Source organism: Danio rerio, chromosome 11 (genome assembly GCF_052040795.2).
Source record: "Danio rerio strain M-AB ecotype USA chromosome 11, GRCz13ab, whole genome shotgun sequence".
NCBI classification, from domain to species: Eukaryota; Metazoa; Chordata; class Actinopteri; order Cypriniformes; family Danionidae; genus Danio; species Danio rerio.
Window position 1 is genome coordinate 30397018 of NC_141031.1, and position 17471 is coordinate 30414488.

The window sequence follows — 17471 nt, forward strand, 5'->3', positions numbered from 1 at the left end:
CAGGATTGAAGCATCTTCTTTTATAATTGTACTGACATGGAGCTGTGGTGATAAAGACGGTTTTCAAAATGTTTTAATCTTGTAAAACTCACTCTTAATCACATTTGATGATGATTGATGATCACAGAGAACTGAACAGATCTTTTAATCCCAGTTGCTTTGCGCACATCCTGTCTTGTTGAAAAGATTATACACGTTACTACAGAGACATGTTAATACGAGCTGTCAATCAAATAATTGGGTGGAGAAAACCGCACTCCTACGTCACGTTGCAGTGGGCCTCAAAACGGGAGGGATTTGGATTCTATTTTAATGTTGGAAAATTAACAAAAAGAGACTTATTGTCTTTGTATCACCCCGATATGACAGTGGAAAAATATCTAAACACAATTCTGTCCAAACAGCTTCAAAAAGATGATTTTCATCATAGATGCCCTTTAAAATTGCTGTCAGTAAAGTGATAGTTCAGCCAAAAATGAAAAATTCTTTTATCATTTACTCACCCGTAAACACGCTGTTTGCTATTGATTGATGACATGTGAATGGCATTTATTGCCCTGCTATCATGGCAAATTGAAAGCATGCATTGCTCGTGAATATATAAAGAAGAGAAAAGTAATGGTAAACATTATTGCATGAAATAGGGGAAGATAATCTGATCAAGCATTATAAAAATACAGGCTGATAAAAAAGAAGAGCTTCCAGTTTTGATTTTCCCAGTGACTTTCAAAACCTTGAATTCTAGACTGACATCATGCACGATGGCACTACCGATGTCACGACAGGACAATAAATACATAAAAATGAATTGAAAAAAGAAACATTTTTTCTCTTAAAGACACAAGCTCACTAGCTAGATTATTGTTTTTATCTTTTATGAACGTTTTCAAAAAGTCATTCCCCATACAGTCAATTATATTTTTTCCTGGCCAAAAAGTATTTGAAATGTAAATTGTATTTGTGCTGTTCGATAAAATACATTTCGGAAGTCTTTGAACATATATATGATGTATGTTTAAGTAGACTATGTTGATTGGTTGTTGTGGAAATAATGATTTTCTTAATGTTACATGAATGTATCTTTTAGGATTGAAATATATGGAGGGTAAAATATATTTTAAATGTTAAAAATGGTCTATGCATTTGTAGAAAATGCATTTTTCAATTTGTTGTTAAATTTATTGAGCAAATATACTTTTTGGCCATTTTTTATTTTGAAATATTCATGAAAATATAAATGTTTACTATATGAGACAGAAGCCTACAACATCTCAGCAGACAATAATCTGGAGGACCGCCAAATTATTATTGTTAATATTATTATTTTTTTTTTGCAGCACAAATTCACACTACTCAAACATGTTTTAATATTTTATGGTGAACAAATATTGACAAAAAAGTGCCCTGTGTTTGTCAACGGCATAAACCCCTACAGCAGAATAGAAGATACAAGATTTCTACATCTCTGAAGGGAGCTGCTGATCATAACTTTATTTATAAAGCTTTAATATAAACTTTATGTAAGCAACACTATTCACATTTTGACACCAGCAGACAAGCTAATCTAGTGCAAATCACAACATCGAATTATTAATTAAACCACAATTAAAAACATGTGAGAGGATTAATTGTCAACTGCTTTTGCAAAGTAGGTGAATATTAAACAAACACATATTACCAGATCGCCTCTATCAGAATAAAAGGAGAGAAAGCATGAAAATAAAAAAGGTGAAAGAAATGACGAGGACAGTATTTGAGTTTTACAATGTTTATTTACAATTCAACAACAATCAAAAACATCCCTTCACCCGTTTATATGACGAACTCCACCACACCACACCCCACATCCTCCTCTTCCTCCTTCTTCAATTTCTCTACATCCTTCTTGACATTCTCCTCCTCATTTATCATGTCCCATTTCGTTATTTTACTTTTCTTCCCCTCTGTCTCTTCTTCTTTGACTTCTCTTTCTCAATCCTTTTCTCCTTCTTTGACTTCTCTTTCTCAATCCTTTTCTCCTTCTTTGACTTCTCTTTCTCAATCCTTTTCTCCTTCTTTTCCTTCGTCATCTCTTTCTTTCCATATCTCTGCCTCCTCCATCTCTTGTTCTTCCACTTTTCTTCCTGAATTCTCCTTTTCTCCATCTCACTCATCTCCTCTTCTTCCTCAATTCTATTGTCCTCCTCCTCCTCCTCGGTGTTCACCACCGCCATCTTCTTCTCCACCATCTCAGTTGTATCCATTTCCTCCTCCTCCTTCTCTTTCATTGTAGTTTTCTTCTCCTCCTCTACCATTGCCTCCTCTTTCTTTTTGTTCCTTCCTCTCCTCCCTCGTCTAGTCTTCCTTTTCTTTTTCTCCACCATTTTCACCTCCTCCTCTTCCTCAACTTTCTCCTCTTCCTCCTGCATGATCTCCTCTTGATCATCTGTTAAAAGAGAAATGATTGCAGTTAACACATTCAGAGAATGTTAAACACCAGGGAAAATAATACAATTTATTAATAACATTACAGACAAATATATGTATAGACATAAATATGATGATTTACCATCAGTGGCTTGGTCTGCTGGAATGGAGGGTGATTTTGACTCTGAATTCTTCTCCTCCTCCACCTCCACCACCATTATGTTCTCATTTTCCTTCTTTTCCTCCTCCTCCACATCTGTCAGGGAGACGTTAAACTCCAGGTAAGACCAGGTAATAAAAAAACAATTTATTTAAAGCATTAAAGTCTATTATTTAGCATCATAACCTGTATCTGTTGAATCACCCAGAGTGAAGCAGAACAACGCTTTAAAAAAGGAGCCGATCCGGCACCTTTTCTTCTTTCTCTCCTCTTTCTTCCTCTTTTTCTCCTCTTTCTCCTTCCTTTTCTCCTCCTTCTGCCTCTTTTTCTCCTCCATCTCTAAATCAACTGAAGTTTACAGAAAGTACATTTTTGTAGTTATACTTTTTTTCTTAATACAAGTTGTGTTTCTCTTTTAGTGTGTCACAGTAATGATCAATCTACAGGTTATTTAGTGCAGTAACACATCCTTAAGTTTGTATTGTCTGAGTATTTTAGTTTAAAAGTAAATCAGGTTTAAATGGCAAGCGGGGATGAAAGTAACACTGTTATTGATGTCCCACTGCTAATAACTTGTTTTTCACTTCCATCCATTTGATCAAATAAAGGTATACTGCCAATAATGATTAAACATATTCTAAATAAGCACATTTCATATTGTTGGGTTACTTTTGAAACATTTGATGGAAACCAATTGCAAAATGAACATGCAATTTAATATGTTTTTTGCAAAGATAAAGGACAAAATATGCTGCAGTTAACATATTCCCAATGTCAGATATTATTAAAATAAACAAGATGAAGCTATTAAATCTAGCACATAGAGGAGCGTGAGGCACAAAGTAATGTGGGGTAAAATGTAACAGAGTTTTAAGGTATTTGCTCAGGGTTATTTAACCATGGCATGCTTTCAAGGTTTTCACCACAATGTCGGCAGACGTCTTGTTGTCAATAAATAGTTTTGCCGAAAATTGTGATGAGAAACAGCAAAATCTATTTTTGCAGCATAAAATATATTTTTTTATAGTCAATATTTTTTATATTTTAAAAAAGTAAGTAAAATCTTTTATTGCTGTGATCACTGTTTTTTTAGGTTAAAAGATTAAACCATTTTGAAAGGTGTAAAAAAACAGTGACTGCTAGACAGTTTAGAGGAAAACACGACACAGATGAGTTAGTTGTAACAGGGTGTTACAAATAGGCCACACACTGTTGGACAACATTTAAACAAACAACATAATGGCTGAGTTTTGAGTGTAATGTTGAGAACTTCTCAAATAATAAATATTTTCATAGAAAATATTTTTAATATATTTTTTTTACTGCTAACAATGAAAACAGAGGCATTGTATAATAATAATAATGCAAATAAATACAAATGTGTTTATCCGATAGATTAAAACATAAATAAACACACTGTGTTATGTAGATTTAGTTCTACACAATTTAAAGTAACCTCGATTTAAATTAATTGTGTGAAATCTGCCTTTTTGACCATGTACAACTAACCCATGTGTTACAACTTGCCAAACAGGTGGGGTAAACAGTAACATTTTTACTCTACTATTTTTACTATATTGTTTAGTCCCTGCTCTCCACACACTATTTACTCACCCTCAAGTGTTTCCTTCATGGGGTTCTTTCGTCTGAAGAATAAACAAGACATTTTGATATAACAATTGCTATCCGTTGTGAAATATCGACCAACCGCCACTTCTACAAACCAACAAAAAAATTATCTGAGCTGCACAGCTTAAAGTATTCCATTGGAACGCGTTCTAAATGACGATCATCTACTGTAACTATGGTAACAAGACACCGCAAACGCCACAAAATTGAGTGCAAATATTGTGACATGTACGAAGCCATATTAACAGAATAAAAGCAGGTTTTAGTGTTATAAAGCACGTTAATTATAATTTGACAATTTGATAACTTGAGCCTGTCCCTCGGCCCTGGAGTGCCACTGTCCTGCAGATTTCCGCTTCAATTTGTCTGACGTGGAAATATGAATAAGATCTGAATTAGTGTTTAATTGGATCGGCCACGGCCACCCCTGTGTAAACTCTGGCCAATATGATTTTGCTGTTGATATCTTTTTTTAAATGTACTTATGTAAATTCGCAATATTTCAATAAATAAATAAAACAAATAAATAAATAAATGCAGCCACTAAAATATTGAGGATTGATTGGTGCCACTGACGTAGCTGATTTGCTGCCCCTCCGCATCCTCGTTGACAGCACGCACACACCTTCAATAGATAACAAAGGCAATTTATTACATCAGGATACATCAATAGAAGAATCTGTATTAATAATAATATTGTGGCTCAAAAAGGAATAAGGATAAATGTTATTATTAGGGTCTGTAGTGAGTGTGTGTGTGTGTGTGTAATAATGTCTTTTGTTCAGTTTATTAATTTATTTTTATTATTAATTCATTATTCTTCATTAATTTTAGACATGGCATATAGCCTAAACTGTATGCTGTACAATGAAAGTATGTGGGAAATAACTGAAAAGATGATTATACATATAAAAAGTGTTTTTAAACAAAATATTGATGTTTATTTGGTTTTGCTGAATTATTTCATTTGGAATATTTTAAGAGTGATAAATTAAATTAATTAAAACCACATTATTTCATTAACCAATAACAAAAATGTTTTAAATTGTAAATATTTAAATTGTTTTTTGTGTGTGCCACCCCAAGATGTGGTGTGGCCTCTTCTGGCCACCCCTAAAAAGAAATTCTGGGTGCACCACTGCATCCAGGACCAGGTTTGACACCCCAGACCGTAGCCTGATAAAATGTCTACTTTTTCAAGCCACACGTGGTTCCTCTGATGGCGGGGAATATAAGGTTAAAGTTCATTTTCACAAAAATACCACAGTATAGCCAATTATGTGTTGTGTTTTTTTCCTGTAACTGTTAAGATTTTTGATACAATTACCTGGTGCAATGCGGTACTCGTCGGGGTTTGGGAACAAATGAATCGCTAACCAAGCCATCTGGGAATTGTTGGGATCATTAGGTAAAAATAAATGTGTATTGGGCTGCACTGTGGCGCAGTGGATAGCACGTTCGCCTTAAAGCAAAAAGGTCGCTGGTTCAAGCCTCGGCTGGGTCAGTTGGCTTTTCTGTGTGAAGTTTCTGTATGTTCTCCCTGTGTTCGTGTGTGTTTCCTCCGGGTGCTCTAGTTACCCCCACAAGTCCAAAGCCCTGCGTTATAGATGAATTGGGGTAAGCTAAATTGTCCATAGTGAATGAGTGTGTATGAATGTTTCCAGTAATGAAATGCAGCTGGAAGAGCATCCGCTGCATAAAACATATGCTGGATAAGTTTGCGGTTCATTCCGCTATATGGCGACTCCAGATTAATAAAGGGACTAAGCCGAAAAGAAAATGAATAGTAATTATATTTTAAGACAATAAAAGTGTTTTTGACCTTGCATGCATATCAGCCTGTTGTTGGAGACCCCCATAACCAAAATATGACATTTTATAATGCAAAATAGGGGCTCTTTAATGCAGTATTTCTTGTCCGGTCTGAGACCCCCTCTTATATCTATCAGGCAGTGAAGATCACTGCATTTTAAAAAAATCAGAACTTAAACGTGATGATTTTGTAACAGAAAGACAGTTCAGCGGATGCACCGAGGCTGGCTAGATGAAATTTAAACGTGCATATACCCCATTGGATTTGTTTTTATTTCAAATAGCTTATATAATATAATGTATTACAATCAGAATACTTAAAATGAAAGTTTTTCCAGAACTGAAAAATCCTGATTCCTGTCACCATTTACTCAACCTCCACTTGTTTCAAACTTACATGTTTCCCTCTTCTACGCCAACACAAATGAAGATATTTTGAGAAAGACAGTTGGGAACTGTTAGTCACTATTGATTTTAATAGTAGTTTCCCCCAATTCTGGAACTCACTATTAACTTACTGGCTTACAACAATTTTCAAAATGTCTTCATTTGTGTTCAGCAGGAATGCTAAACTTATGAAGACTTGGAACAACTTTAAGGTGATTACGTTTTAGGGTGAACTTTCACCAAAAGTGGCAAGATTTGCCGTGTTGTTACACTCAAAAAAATATACTTTTTTACTTGTTCAAACTATTTATTTAAAATGAGCTGAAACAACACAATTCTTGAGATTTCATTGGAACAACTTATTCAATCCACATAAATTTGTTAAAAGCGTTAAATTAACTTAATCGATATGTGTTGTGTGGAACCCTGCATTTGTTACAGTGTATATATATATATATATATATATATATATAGTTGAAGTCAGAATAATTAGCCTCCCTGTTTAATTTTTCCCCTAATTTCTGTTTACCAGAGAGCAGATTTTTTTCAACACATTTCTAAACATAATAGTTTTTATAGTTTATAGTTTTATGAAACTGAATTCACAAACTGACACTTTTTATTCATTTTAACATTTGACTTGCCTTTGCCATGCTTTTAGCTAGAAGATTAATATTGCTGAAATGGAAGGAAAACTTCCTTTAACCTTTAAGCAATGGCTTATGGAACTCCTACACCACCTAACCTTATGGAATATGATACTGTAAGAGCTCGTACTGATTTGTTTTTCCTCAACCTGTTTTAGATCACATAAAGAAGATGGACCCCTCAGTCATTTTAGAAGAGTAGAACCTTTCCTTGTTTTTTTTAACATTTAGTAACATATGTTTTACTTTTTTGCTTTACTATTTATTTGTATTTTATCTTAATATCACTTATATATTTTTATAGAACCTAAATGTATATGTCTGCGATGGGTTTTGTTTGTTTGTTGTGTATAAAAAAGAAAAAGTAAAAAGCTATTTGTACTGTGTGTTTCATATCTAATATGTTCAATAAAATTACTTTTGAATAAATAAAAAAACATTTGACTTTAATCACAACATTAAAAGGTGTTTTTTAAATTGGAAGCAGACATTGTGTGCAAGCTGACTAAAATGTGTTGTGGTTAAAAATAAGGGGTCACAGGTTTGTTCAGAACAATTTAAGCAGCACAAATAATAAGATGCAACTAATATACTAATTGTGGAAAGCTACACATCCTTCTTTTTATCATTGACATAAAAAAAAAAAACACCAAAGTATTTCAATGTCTTACACATTTTCACACTGCCAGACCCATGCACTGGTAAATAATAGAAAGATTTATTTTAAAGGTTTTTTTTGTTTTTAACTTTAGTTGATGAGTAATGTAGCTGTGTGAACATAAACAGCACCTCTGAATGGAATACACTGAAAGTTCAATGCAAAGAGAGACATTAGCCTCTTTCACACAGTGATACCGGTAAATATCTGGAAAATTTCTGAAACGACTTTATTGATAAGTTCAAAAAAGCGCTGTTCACACAGGTGAGGACGTTATGGAATTTTTTACACATCCATTCCAAAATATCGGTAAATTCTGCTATCATAAACCAGAAATGACATCTAAACAGCTGCGCTTGTATTTGTAAACATTTGACTACATTACAAACACTGTGGATGGATCAGTATTGTGAACAACTTCGATGAAACACTTTTGCATGTCGAGATGTACATGATATTTGTGTGTGTGTGTGTGTGCTGGCGCTCACCGGCTGCTTTACGTGCACACGCGTCAGAGCTTAAAGGTAAACAAACAACTGCTTATCATAAGTATTTTATTGATATTTTTTACACAGTGGGCAATAAGAAGGAACATAGAAATGTTATCTGACTGACATCTAGCAGCTAAATATGTCTGGAAGTATATTCACAGGCTTTTCTTCTCATAAACCGCGCAGACGTGAATGCATCTGAGTTTTCTCATTGGCTAAAGTAGACGTATCACGTCAGCAAGTTCTAGACGTGCACGCGCTCTTTCCGACTCTTCCCTCTGCGTTCACACAGCGCATTCCGGCAAATTACTGTTAATATTGCAACTTTATTTCTGTAATTTTTTGGAAAGGTCTGTATGTGTGAAAGGGCTATTGGCTTTTACAGACTTAGCTTGGCAAAGCCTACAGCGAGTGAAGTTTGGGGACTACAAAAAATACATTCGGGTTAATGATGTCATAAACCCTTAAGGTTACGCACATACACCTGAAGGGGCATGGCCAGAGGCGCTGTAATGTTATAACAAAAGTGCTTCCTTGTAATGTGGAGCAGATCTGCCAATCACAGCACATTATGTTCGCTGACCAATCAGAGCCTCATAAGGGCGGGTCTTAAGAGGAAGTGGGAAATAAGAAAGTCATTTACATGATAGCTGAGTAGCTGTATATAATCAAAGTAGAACATATGAAAAAAATTATGTGATTTTTGACAAATGAAGCATGAGCACAAATGGCTTTGCATCTTATAAACACAACCAAGCCTTAAAAATACACCGTGGACCACCCCTTAAAAGGAATCTTGGTATTAAAATCGATATTAGTTGCCACTTGGTTTAAAGCCAATTATACAAAACAGACTGAAAAACAAATAAAGATAACATAACAGGACATAAAGACTGTCATCATACATCCAATGTTATATCACACTATTTCATGAACTAGCTAAATAAAACAAATTCATTTTAAAATGACCAGTACTTGACGACTAAATGTTTTTGTTCAACACATAATTTATTAATTATCAATTAATTAATAAAAATAATTTAAAACTATTTAAGGGATGCACAGTGGGACAGTGGGTAGCACAATCGCCTCACAGCAAGAAGGTTGTTGGTTCAAGTCCCGGCTGGAACAGTTGGCATTTCTGCGTGGAGTTTGGATGTTCTCCCCATGTTCGTGTGGGTTTTCTCCGAGTGCTCCGGTTTGCCCCTTCTTGGTGTGAGGTGACAGCACTACCTACTGCGCCACCGCACCGCCACAGCCTGTACAGTTTAAAATAATTTATTTACACCTTATATATCTGCTTGTATTTATTAGCCTAAAAAGAATTTAAAGAAAATTATTTGATACATGTCACTTTTTTAGAGTAAGAGAAACAGAGAGCTTGTGATACTGACCTCAATTATTTTCCTTTGCTGATTTTAGCGTGCAAAGGTAACTCCAATATTCATTCATTAATTTTCTTTTCGGCTTAGTCCCTTTATTAATCCAGCGGAAAGTTCCTACTGTAGTGAGAAATACTACAGTAGGAACTTTCCCAATGATTATTTGTTGTGGAGTTCAAGCCTTTTTGCAACGATGAGTTACACACAATGTCATTACAAAGTTCATGCACATACACACAGTGAACACATGCACACACACAAACACACACACACAGTGCGCATGTTTAACTTTGCACTGTTTTTAAACGGCAAATGTGACATACAGGATACATGTTAATATTCACCGCTGTATGGATATCCGTGATGTTACTGTACAAAATAAATCTGATTTAAAGTCCACAATCCAGGATTGAAGCATCTTCTTTTATAATTGTATTGACATGGAGCTGTGGTGATAAAGACGGTTTTCAAAATGTTTTAATCTTGTAAAACTCACTCTTAATCACATTTGATGATGATTGATGATCACAGAGAACTGAACAGATCTTTTAATCCCAGTTGCTTTGCGCACATCCTGTCTTGTTGAAAAGATTATACGCGTTACTACAGAGACATGTTAATACGAGCTGTCAATCAAATAATTGGGTGGAGAAAACCGCACTCCTACGTCACGTTGCAGTGGGCCTCAAAATGGGAGGGATTTGGATTCTATTTTAATGTTGGAAAATTAACAAAAAGAGACTTATTGTCTTTGTATCACCCCGATATGACAGTGGAAAAATATCTAAACACAGTTCTGTCCAAACAGCTTTAAAAAGATGATTTTCATCATAGATGCCCTTTAAAATTGCTGTCAGTAAAGTGATAGTTCAGCCAAAAATGAAAAATTCTTTTATCATTTACTCACCCGTAAACACGCTGTTTGCTATTGATTGATGACATGTGAATGGCATTTATTGCCCTGCTATCATGGCAAATTGAAAGCATGCATTGCTCGTGAATATATAAAGAAGAGAAAAGTAATGGTAAACATTATTGCATGAAATAGGGGAAGATAATCTGATCAAGCATTATAAAAATACAGGCTGATAAAAAAGAAGAGCTGCCAGTTTTGATTTTTCCAGTGACTTTCAAAACCTTGAATTCTAGACTGACATCATGCACGATGGCACTACCGACGTCACGACAGGACAATAAATACATAAAAATGAATTTAAAAAAGAAACATTTTTTCTCTTAAAGACACAAGCTCACTAGCTAGATTATTGTTTTTATCTTTTATGAACGTTTTCAAAAAGTCATTCCCCATACAGTCAATTATATTTTTTCCTGGCCAAAAAGTATTTGAAATGTAAATTGTATTTGTGCTGTTCGATAAAATACATTTCGGAAGTCTTTGAACATATATATGATGTATGTTTAAGTAGACTATGTTGATTGGTTGTTGTGGAAATAATGATTTTCTTAATGTTACATGAATGTATTTTTTAGGATTGAAATATATGGAGGGTAAAATATATTTTAAATGTATATTTTAAAAATGGTCTATGCATTTGTAAAAATGCATTTTTTAATTTGTTGCTAAATTTATTGAGCAAATATACTTTTTGGCCATTTTTTATTTTGAAATATTCATGAAAATATAAATGTTTACTATATGAGACAGAAGCCTACAACATCTCAGCAGACAATAATCTGGAGGACCGCCAAATTATTATTGTTAATATTATTTTTTTTTTTTTGCAGCACAAATTCACACTACTCAAACATGTTTTAATATTTTATGGTGAACAAATATTGACAAAAAAGTGCCCTGTGTTTGTCAACGGCATAAACCCCTACAGCAGAATAGAAGATACAAGATTTCTACATCTCTGAAGGGAGCTGCTGATCATAACTTTATTTATAAAGCTTTAATATAAACTTTATGTAAGCAACACTATTCACATTTTGACACCAGCAGACAAGCTAATCTAGTGCAAATCACAACATCGAATTATTAATTAAACCACAATTAAAAACATGTGAGAGGATTAATTGTCAACTGCTTTTGCAAAGTAGGTGAATATTAAACAAACACATATTACCAGATCGCCTCTATCAGAATAAAAGGAGAGAAAGCATGAAAATAAAAAAGGTGAAAGAAATGACGAGGACAATATTTGAGTTTTACAATGTTTATTTACAATTCAACAACAATCAAAAACATCCCTTCACCCGTTTATATGACGAACTCCACCACACCACACCCCACATCCTCCTCTTCCTCCTTCTTCAATTTCTCTACATCCTTCTTGACATTCTCCTCCTCATTTATCATGTCCCATTTCGTTATTTTACTTTTCTTCCCCTCTGTCTCTTCTTCTTTGACTTCTCTTTCTCAATCCTTTTCTCCTTCTTTGACTTCTCTTTTTCAATCCTTTTCTCCTTCTTTTCCTTCGTCATCTCTTGCTTTCCATATCTCTGCCTCCTCCATCTCTTGTTCTTCCACTTTTCTTCCTGAATTCTCCTTTTCTCCATCTCACTCATCTCCTCTTCTTCCTCAATTCTACTGTCCTCCTCCTCCTCCTCGGTGTTCACCACCGCCATCTTCTTCTCCACCATCTCAGTTGTATCCATTTCCTCCTCCTCCCTCTCTTTCATTGTAGTTTTCTTCTCCTCCTCTACCATTGCCTCCTCTTTCTTTTTGTTCCTTCCTCTCCTCCCTCGTCTAGTCTTCCTTTTCTTTTTCTCCACCATTTTCACCTCCTCCTCTTCCTTAACTTTCTCCTCTTCCTCCTGCATGATCTCCTCTTGATCATCTGTTAAAAGAGAAATGATTGCAGTTAACACATTCAGAGAGTGTTAAACACCAGGTGAGGGAAAATAATACAATTTATTATTAACATTACAGACAAATATATGTATAGACATAAATATGATGATTTACCATCAGTGGCTTGGTCTGCTGGAATGGAGGGTGATTTTGAATCAGATTTTTTCTCCTCCTCCACCTCCACCACCATTATGTTCTCATTTTCCATCTTTTCCTCCTCCTCCACATCTGTCAGGGAGACGTTAAACTCCAGGTAAGACCAGGTAATAAAAAAACAATTTATTTAAAGCATTAAAGTCTATTATTTAGCATCATAACCTGTATCTGTTGAATCACCCAGAGTGAAGCAGAACAACGCTTTAAAAAAGGAGCCGATCCGGCACCTTTTCTTCTTTCTCTCCTCTTTCTTCCTCTTTTTCTCCTCTTTCTCCTTCCTTTTCTCCTCCTTCTGCCTCTTTTTCTCCTCCATCTCTAAATCAACTGAAGTTTACAGAAAGTACATTTTTGTAGTTATACTTTTTTTCTTAATACAAGTTGTGTTTCTCTTTTAGTGTGTCACAGTAATGATCAATCTACAGGTTATTTAGTGCAGTAACACATCCTTAAGTTTGTATTGTCTGAGTATTTTAGTTTAAAAGTAAATCAGGTTTAAATGGCAAGTGGGGATGAAAGTAACACTGTTATTAATGTCCCACTGCTAATACCTTGTTTTTCACTTCCATCCATTTGATCAAATAAAGGTATACTGCCAATAATGATTAAACATATTCTAAATAAGCACATTTCATATTGTTGGGTTACTTTTGAAACATTTGATGGAAACCAATTGCAAAATGAACATGCAATTTAATATGTTTTTTGCAAAGATAAAGAACAAAATATGCTGCAGTTAACATATTCCCAATGTCAGATATTATTAAAATAAACAAGATTAAGCTATTAAATCTAGCATAGAGGAGCGTGAGGCACAAAGTAATGTGGGGTAAAATGTAACAGAGTTTTAATGTATTTGCTCAGGGTTATTTAACCATGGCATGCTTTCAAGGTTTTCACCACAATGTCGGCAGACGTCTTGTTGTCAATAAATAGTTTTGCCGAAAATTGTGATGAGAAACAGCAAAATCTATTTTTGCAGCATAAAATATATATTTTTTATAGTCAATATTTTTTATATTTTAAAAAAGTAAGTAATATCTTTTATTGCTGTGATCACTGTTTTTTTTAGGTTAAAAGATTAAACCATTTTGAAAGGTGTAAAAAAACAGTGACTGCTAGCCAGTTTAGAGGAAAACACGACACAGATGAGTTAGTTGTAACAGGGTGTAACAAATAGGCCACACACTGTTGGACAACATTTAAACAAACAACATAATGGCTGAGTTTTGAGTGTAATGTTGAGAACTTCTCAAATAATAAATATTTTCATAGAAAATATTTTTTTATATATTTTTTTTACTGCTAACAATGAAAATAAAGGCATTGTATAATAATAATAATGCAAATAAATACAAATGTGTTTATCCAATAGATTAATACATAAATAAACACACTGTGTTATGTAGAATTAGTTCTACACAATTTAAAGTAACCTCGATTTAAATTAATTGTGTAAAATCTGCCTTTTTAACCATGTACAACTAACCCATGTGTTACAACTTGCCAAACAGGTGGGGTAAACAGTAACATTTTTACTCTACTATTTTTACTATATTGTTTAGTCCCTGCTCTCCACACACTATTTACTCACCCTCAAGTGTTTCCTTCATGGGGTTCTTTCGTCTGAAGAATAAACAAGACATTTTGATATAACAATTGCTATCCGTTGTGAAATATCGACCAACCGCCACTTCTACAAACCAACAAAAAAATTATCTGAGCTGCACAGCTTAAAGTATTCCATTGGAACGCGTTCTAAATGACGATCATCTACTGTAACTATGGTAACAAGACACCGCAAACGCCACAAAATTGAGTGCAAATATTGTGACATGTACGAAGCCATATTAACAGAATAAAAGCAGGTTTAAGTGTTTTAAAGCACGTTAATTATAATTTGATAACTTGAGCCTATCCCTCGGCCCTGGAGTGCCACTGTCCTACAGATTTCCGCTTCAATCTGACGTGGAAATATGATTAAGATCTGAATTAGGTGTTTAATAGGATCGGCCATGGCCACCCCTGTATAACTCTGGTCAATATGATTTTGCTGTTGATATTATATTTTAAATGTACTTATGTAAATTCGCAATATTTCAATAAATAAATAAAACAAATAAATAAATAAAATGCAGCCGCTAAAATATTGTGGATTGATTGGTGCCACTGACGTAGCTGATTTGCTGCCCCTCCGCATCCTCGTTGACAGCACGCACACACCTTCAATAGATAACAAAGGCAACTTATTACATCAGGATACATCAATAGAAGAATCTGTATTAATATTAATACTGTCGCTCAAAAGGGAATAAGGATACATTTTATTATTAGGGTCAGTAGTGAGTGTGTGTATATATAATAATGTCTTTTGTTCAGTTTATTAATTTGTATTTATTATTAATTCATTATTCTTCATTAATTTTAGACATGGCATATAGCCTATACTGTATGCTGTAACTGAAAAGATGATTATACGTATAAAAGTTTTTTAACTAAATATTGATGTTTATTTGGTTTTGCTGAAATATTTCAATTGGAATATTTCAAGAGTGATTAATTAAATAATTAAAACCACATTGTTTCATTTACCAATAACAAAAATATTTTAAATTGTAAATATTTAAATTGTTTTTGTGTGTGCCACCCCAAGATGTGGTGTGGCCTCTTCTGGCCACCCCTAAAAAGAAATTCTGGGTGCACCACTGCATCCAGGACCAGGTTTGACACCAGGTTTGTTTCCTCCGGGCATAGAGCATAGTTACCCCCACAAGTCCAAAGCCCTGCGTTATAGATGAACTGGGGTAAGCTAAATTGTCCATAGTGTATGTGTATGAATGTTTCCAGGAATGGAATGCAGCTGGAAGAGCATCCGCTGCGTAAAACATATGCTGGATAAGTTTGCGGTTCATTCCGCTATATGGCGACTCCAGATTAATAAAGGGACTAAGCCGAAAAGAAAATGAATAGTAATTATATTTTAAGACAATAAAAGTGTTTTTGACCTTGCATGCATATCAGCCTGTTGTTGGAAACCCCCATAACCAAAATATGTCCTTTTATAATGCTAAATAGGGGCTCTTTAATGCAGTATTTCTTGTCCGGTCGGAGACCCCCTCTTATATCTATCAGGCAGTGAAGATCACTGCATTTTAAAGAAATCAGACCTTAAACGTGATGATTTTATAACAGAAAGACAGTTCAGCGGATGCACCGAGGCTGGCTAGATGAAATTTAAACATGTGCATATACCCCATTGGATTTGTTTTTATTTCAAATAGCTTATATAATATAATGTATTACAATCAGAATACTTAAAATGAAAGTTTTTCCAGAACTGAAAAATCCTGTCACCATTTACTTAACCTCCACACTTGTTTCAAACTTACATGTTTCCCTCTTCTACGCCAACACAAATGAAGATATTTTGAGAAAGACAGTTGGGAACTGTTAGTCACTATTGATTTTAATAGTAGTTTCCCCCAATTCTGGAACTCACTATTAACTTACTGGCTTACAACAATTTTCAAAATGTCTTCATTTGTGTTCAGCAGGAATGCTAAACTTATGAAGACTTGGAACAACTTTAAGGTGATTACGTTTTAGGGTGAACTTTCACCAAAAGTGGCAAGATTTGCCGTGTTGTTACACTCAAAAAAATATACTTTTTTACTTGTTCAAACTATTTATTTAAAATGAGCTGAAACAACACAATTCTTGAGATTTCATTGGAACAACTTATTCAATCCACATAAATTTGTTAAAAGCGTTAAATTAACTTAATCGATATGTGTTGGTACAACATGAATGAATTATGTGGAACCCTGCATTTGTTACAGTGTATATATATATATATATATATATATATATATATATATATATATATATATATATATATATATATATATATATATATAGTTGAAGTCAGAATAATTAGCCTCCCTGTTTAATTTTTCCCCTAATTTCTGTTTACCAGAGAGCAGATTTTTTTCAACACATTTCTAAACATAATAGTTTTATAGTTTATAGTTTTATGAAACTGAATTCACAAACTGACACTTTTTATTCATTTTAACATTTGACTTGCCTTTGCCATGCTTTTAGCTAGAAGATTAATATTGCTGAAATAGAAGGAAACTTCCTTTAACCTTTAAGCAATGGCTTATGGAACTCCTACACCACCTGACCTTATGGAATATGATACTGTAAGAGCTCGTACTGATTTGTTTTTACTCAACCTGTTTTAGATGACATAAAAAAGATGGACCCCTCAGTCATTTTAGAAGAGTAGAACCTTTCCTTGTTTTTTATTTTATTATTTTTATTTTTTTCCCTCATATATGAGAGTAACATATGTTTTACTTTTTTGCTTTACTATTTATTTGTATTTTATCTTAATATCACTTATATATTTTTATAGAACCTAAATGTATATGTCTGCGATGGGTTTTGTTTGTTTGTTGTGTATAAAAAAGAAAAAGTAAAAAGCTATTTGTACTGTGTGTTCTAATATGTTCAATAAAATTACTTTTGAATAAATAAAAAAACATTTGACTTTAATCACAACATTAATAGGTGTTTTTTAAATTGGAAGCAGACATTGTGTGCAAGCTGACTAAAATGTGTTGTGGTTAAAAATAAGGGGTCACAGGTTTGTTCAGAACAATTTAAGCAGCACAAATAATAAGATGCAACTAATATACTAATTGTGGAAAGCTACACATCCTTCTTTTTATCATTGACATAAAAAAAAAAAAACACCAAAGTATTTCAATGTCTTACACATTTTCACACTGCCAGACCCATGCACTGGTAAATAATAGAAAGATTTTTTTTAAGGTTTCTTTTTGTTTTTAACTCAGAGTTGATGTGTAATGTAGCTGTGTGAACATAAACAGCACCTCTGAATGGAATACACTGAAAGTTCAATG

General features: G+C 33.9%; 2 protein-coding genes across 2 annotated transcripts; both read right to left on the reverse strand.

The window, feature by feature from the left end:
- Positions 1-1752: 1752 nt before the first annotated feature.
- Positions 1753-5791, reverse strand: LOC147841811 (uncharacterized). The gene is made up of 5 exons (XM_087273797.1): positions 5523-5791; positions 4181-4820; positions 2753-2914; positions 2549-2662; positions 1753-2425 (listed from the first exon to the last, which is right to left on the reverse strand). The coding sequence occupies exons 2-5, from the start codon at positions 4230-4232 to the stop codon at positions 1923-1925; spliced, it is 831 nt and encodes a 276-aa protein (XP_087129923.1). The 5' UTR covers positions 4233-4820; positions 5523-5791; the 3' UTR covers positions 1753-1922.
- A 5942-nt stretch (positions 5792-11733) lies between these two features.
- On the reverse strand, positions 11734-15402 carry LOC141376621 (uncharacterized). The gene is made up of 4 exons (XM_087273800.1): positions 14135-15402; positions 12706-12867; positions 12502-12615; positions 11734-12373 (listed from the first exon to the last, which is right to left on the reverse strand). Exons 1-4 carry the CDS (start codon positions 14184-14186, stop codon positions 11904-11906), a joined length of 798 nt encoding a protein of 265 aa, XP_087129926.1. The 5' UTR covers positions 14187-15402; the 3' UTR covers positions 11734-11903.
- Positions 15403-17471: the final 2069 nt, after the last annotated feature.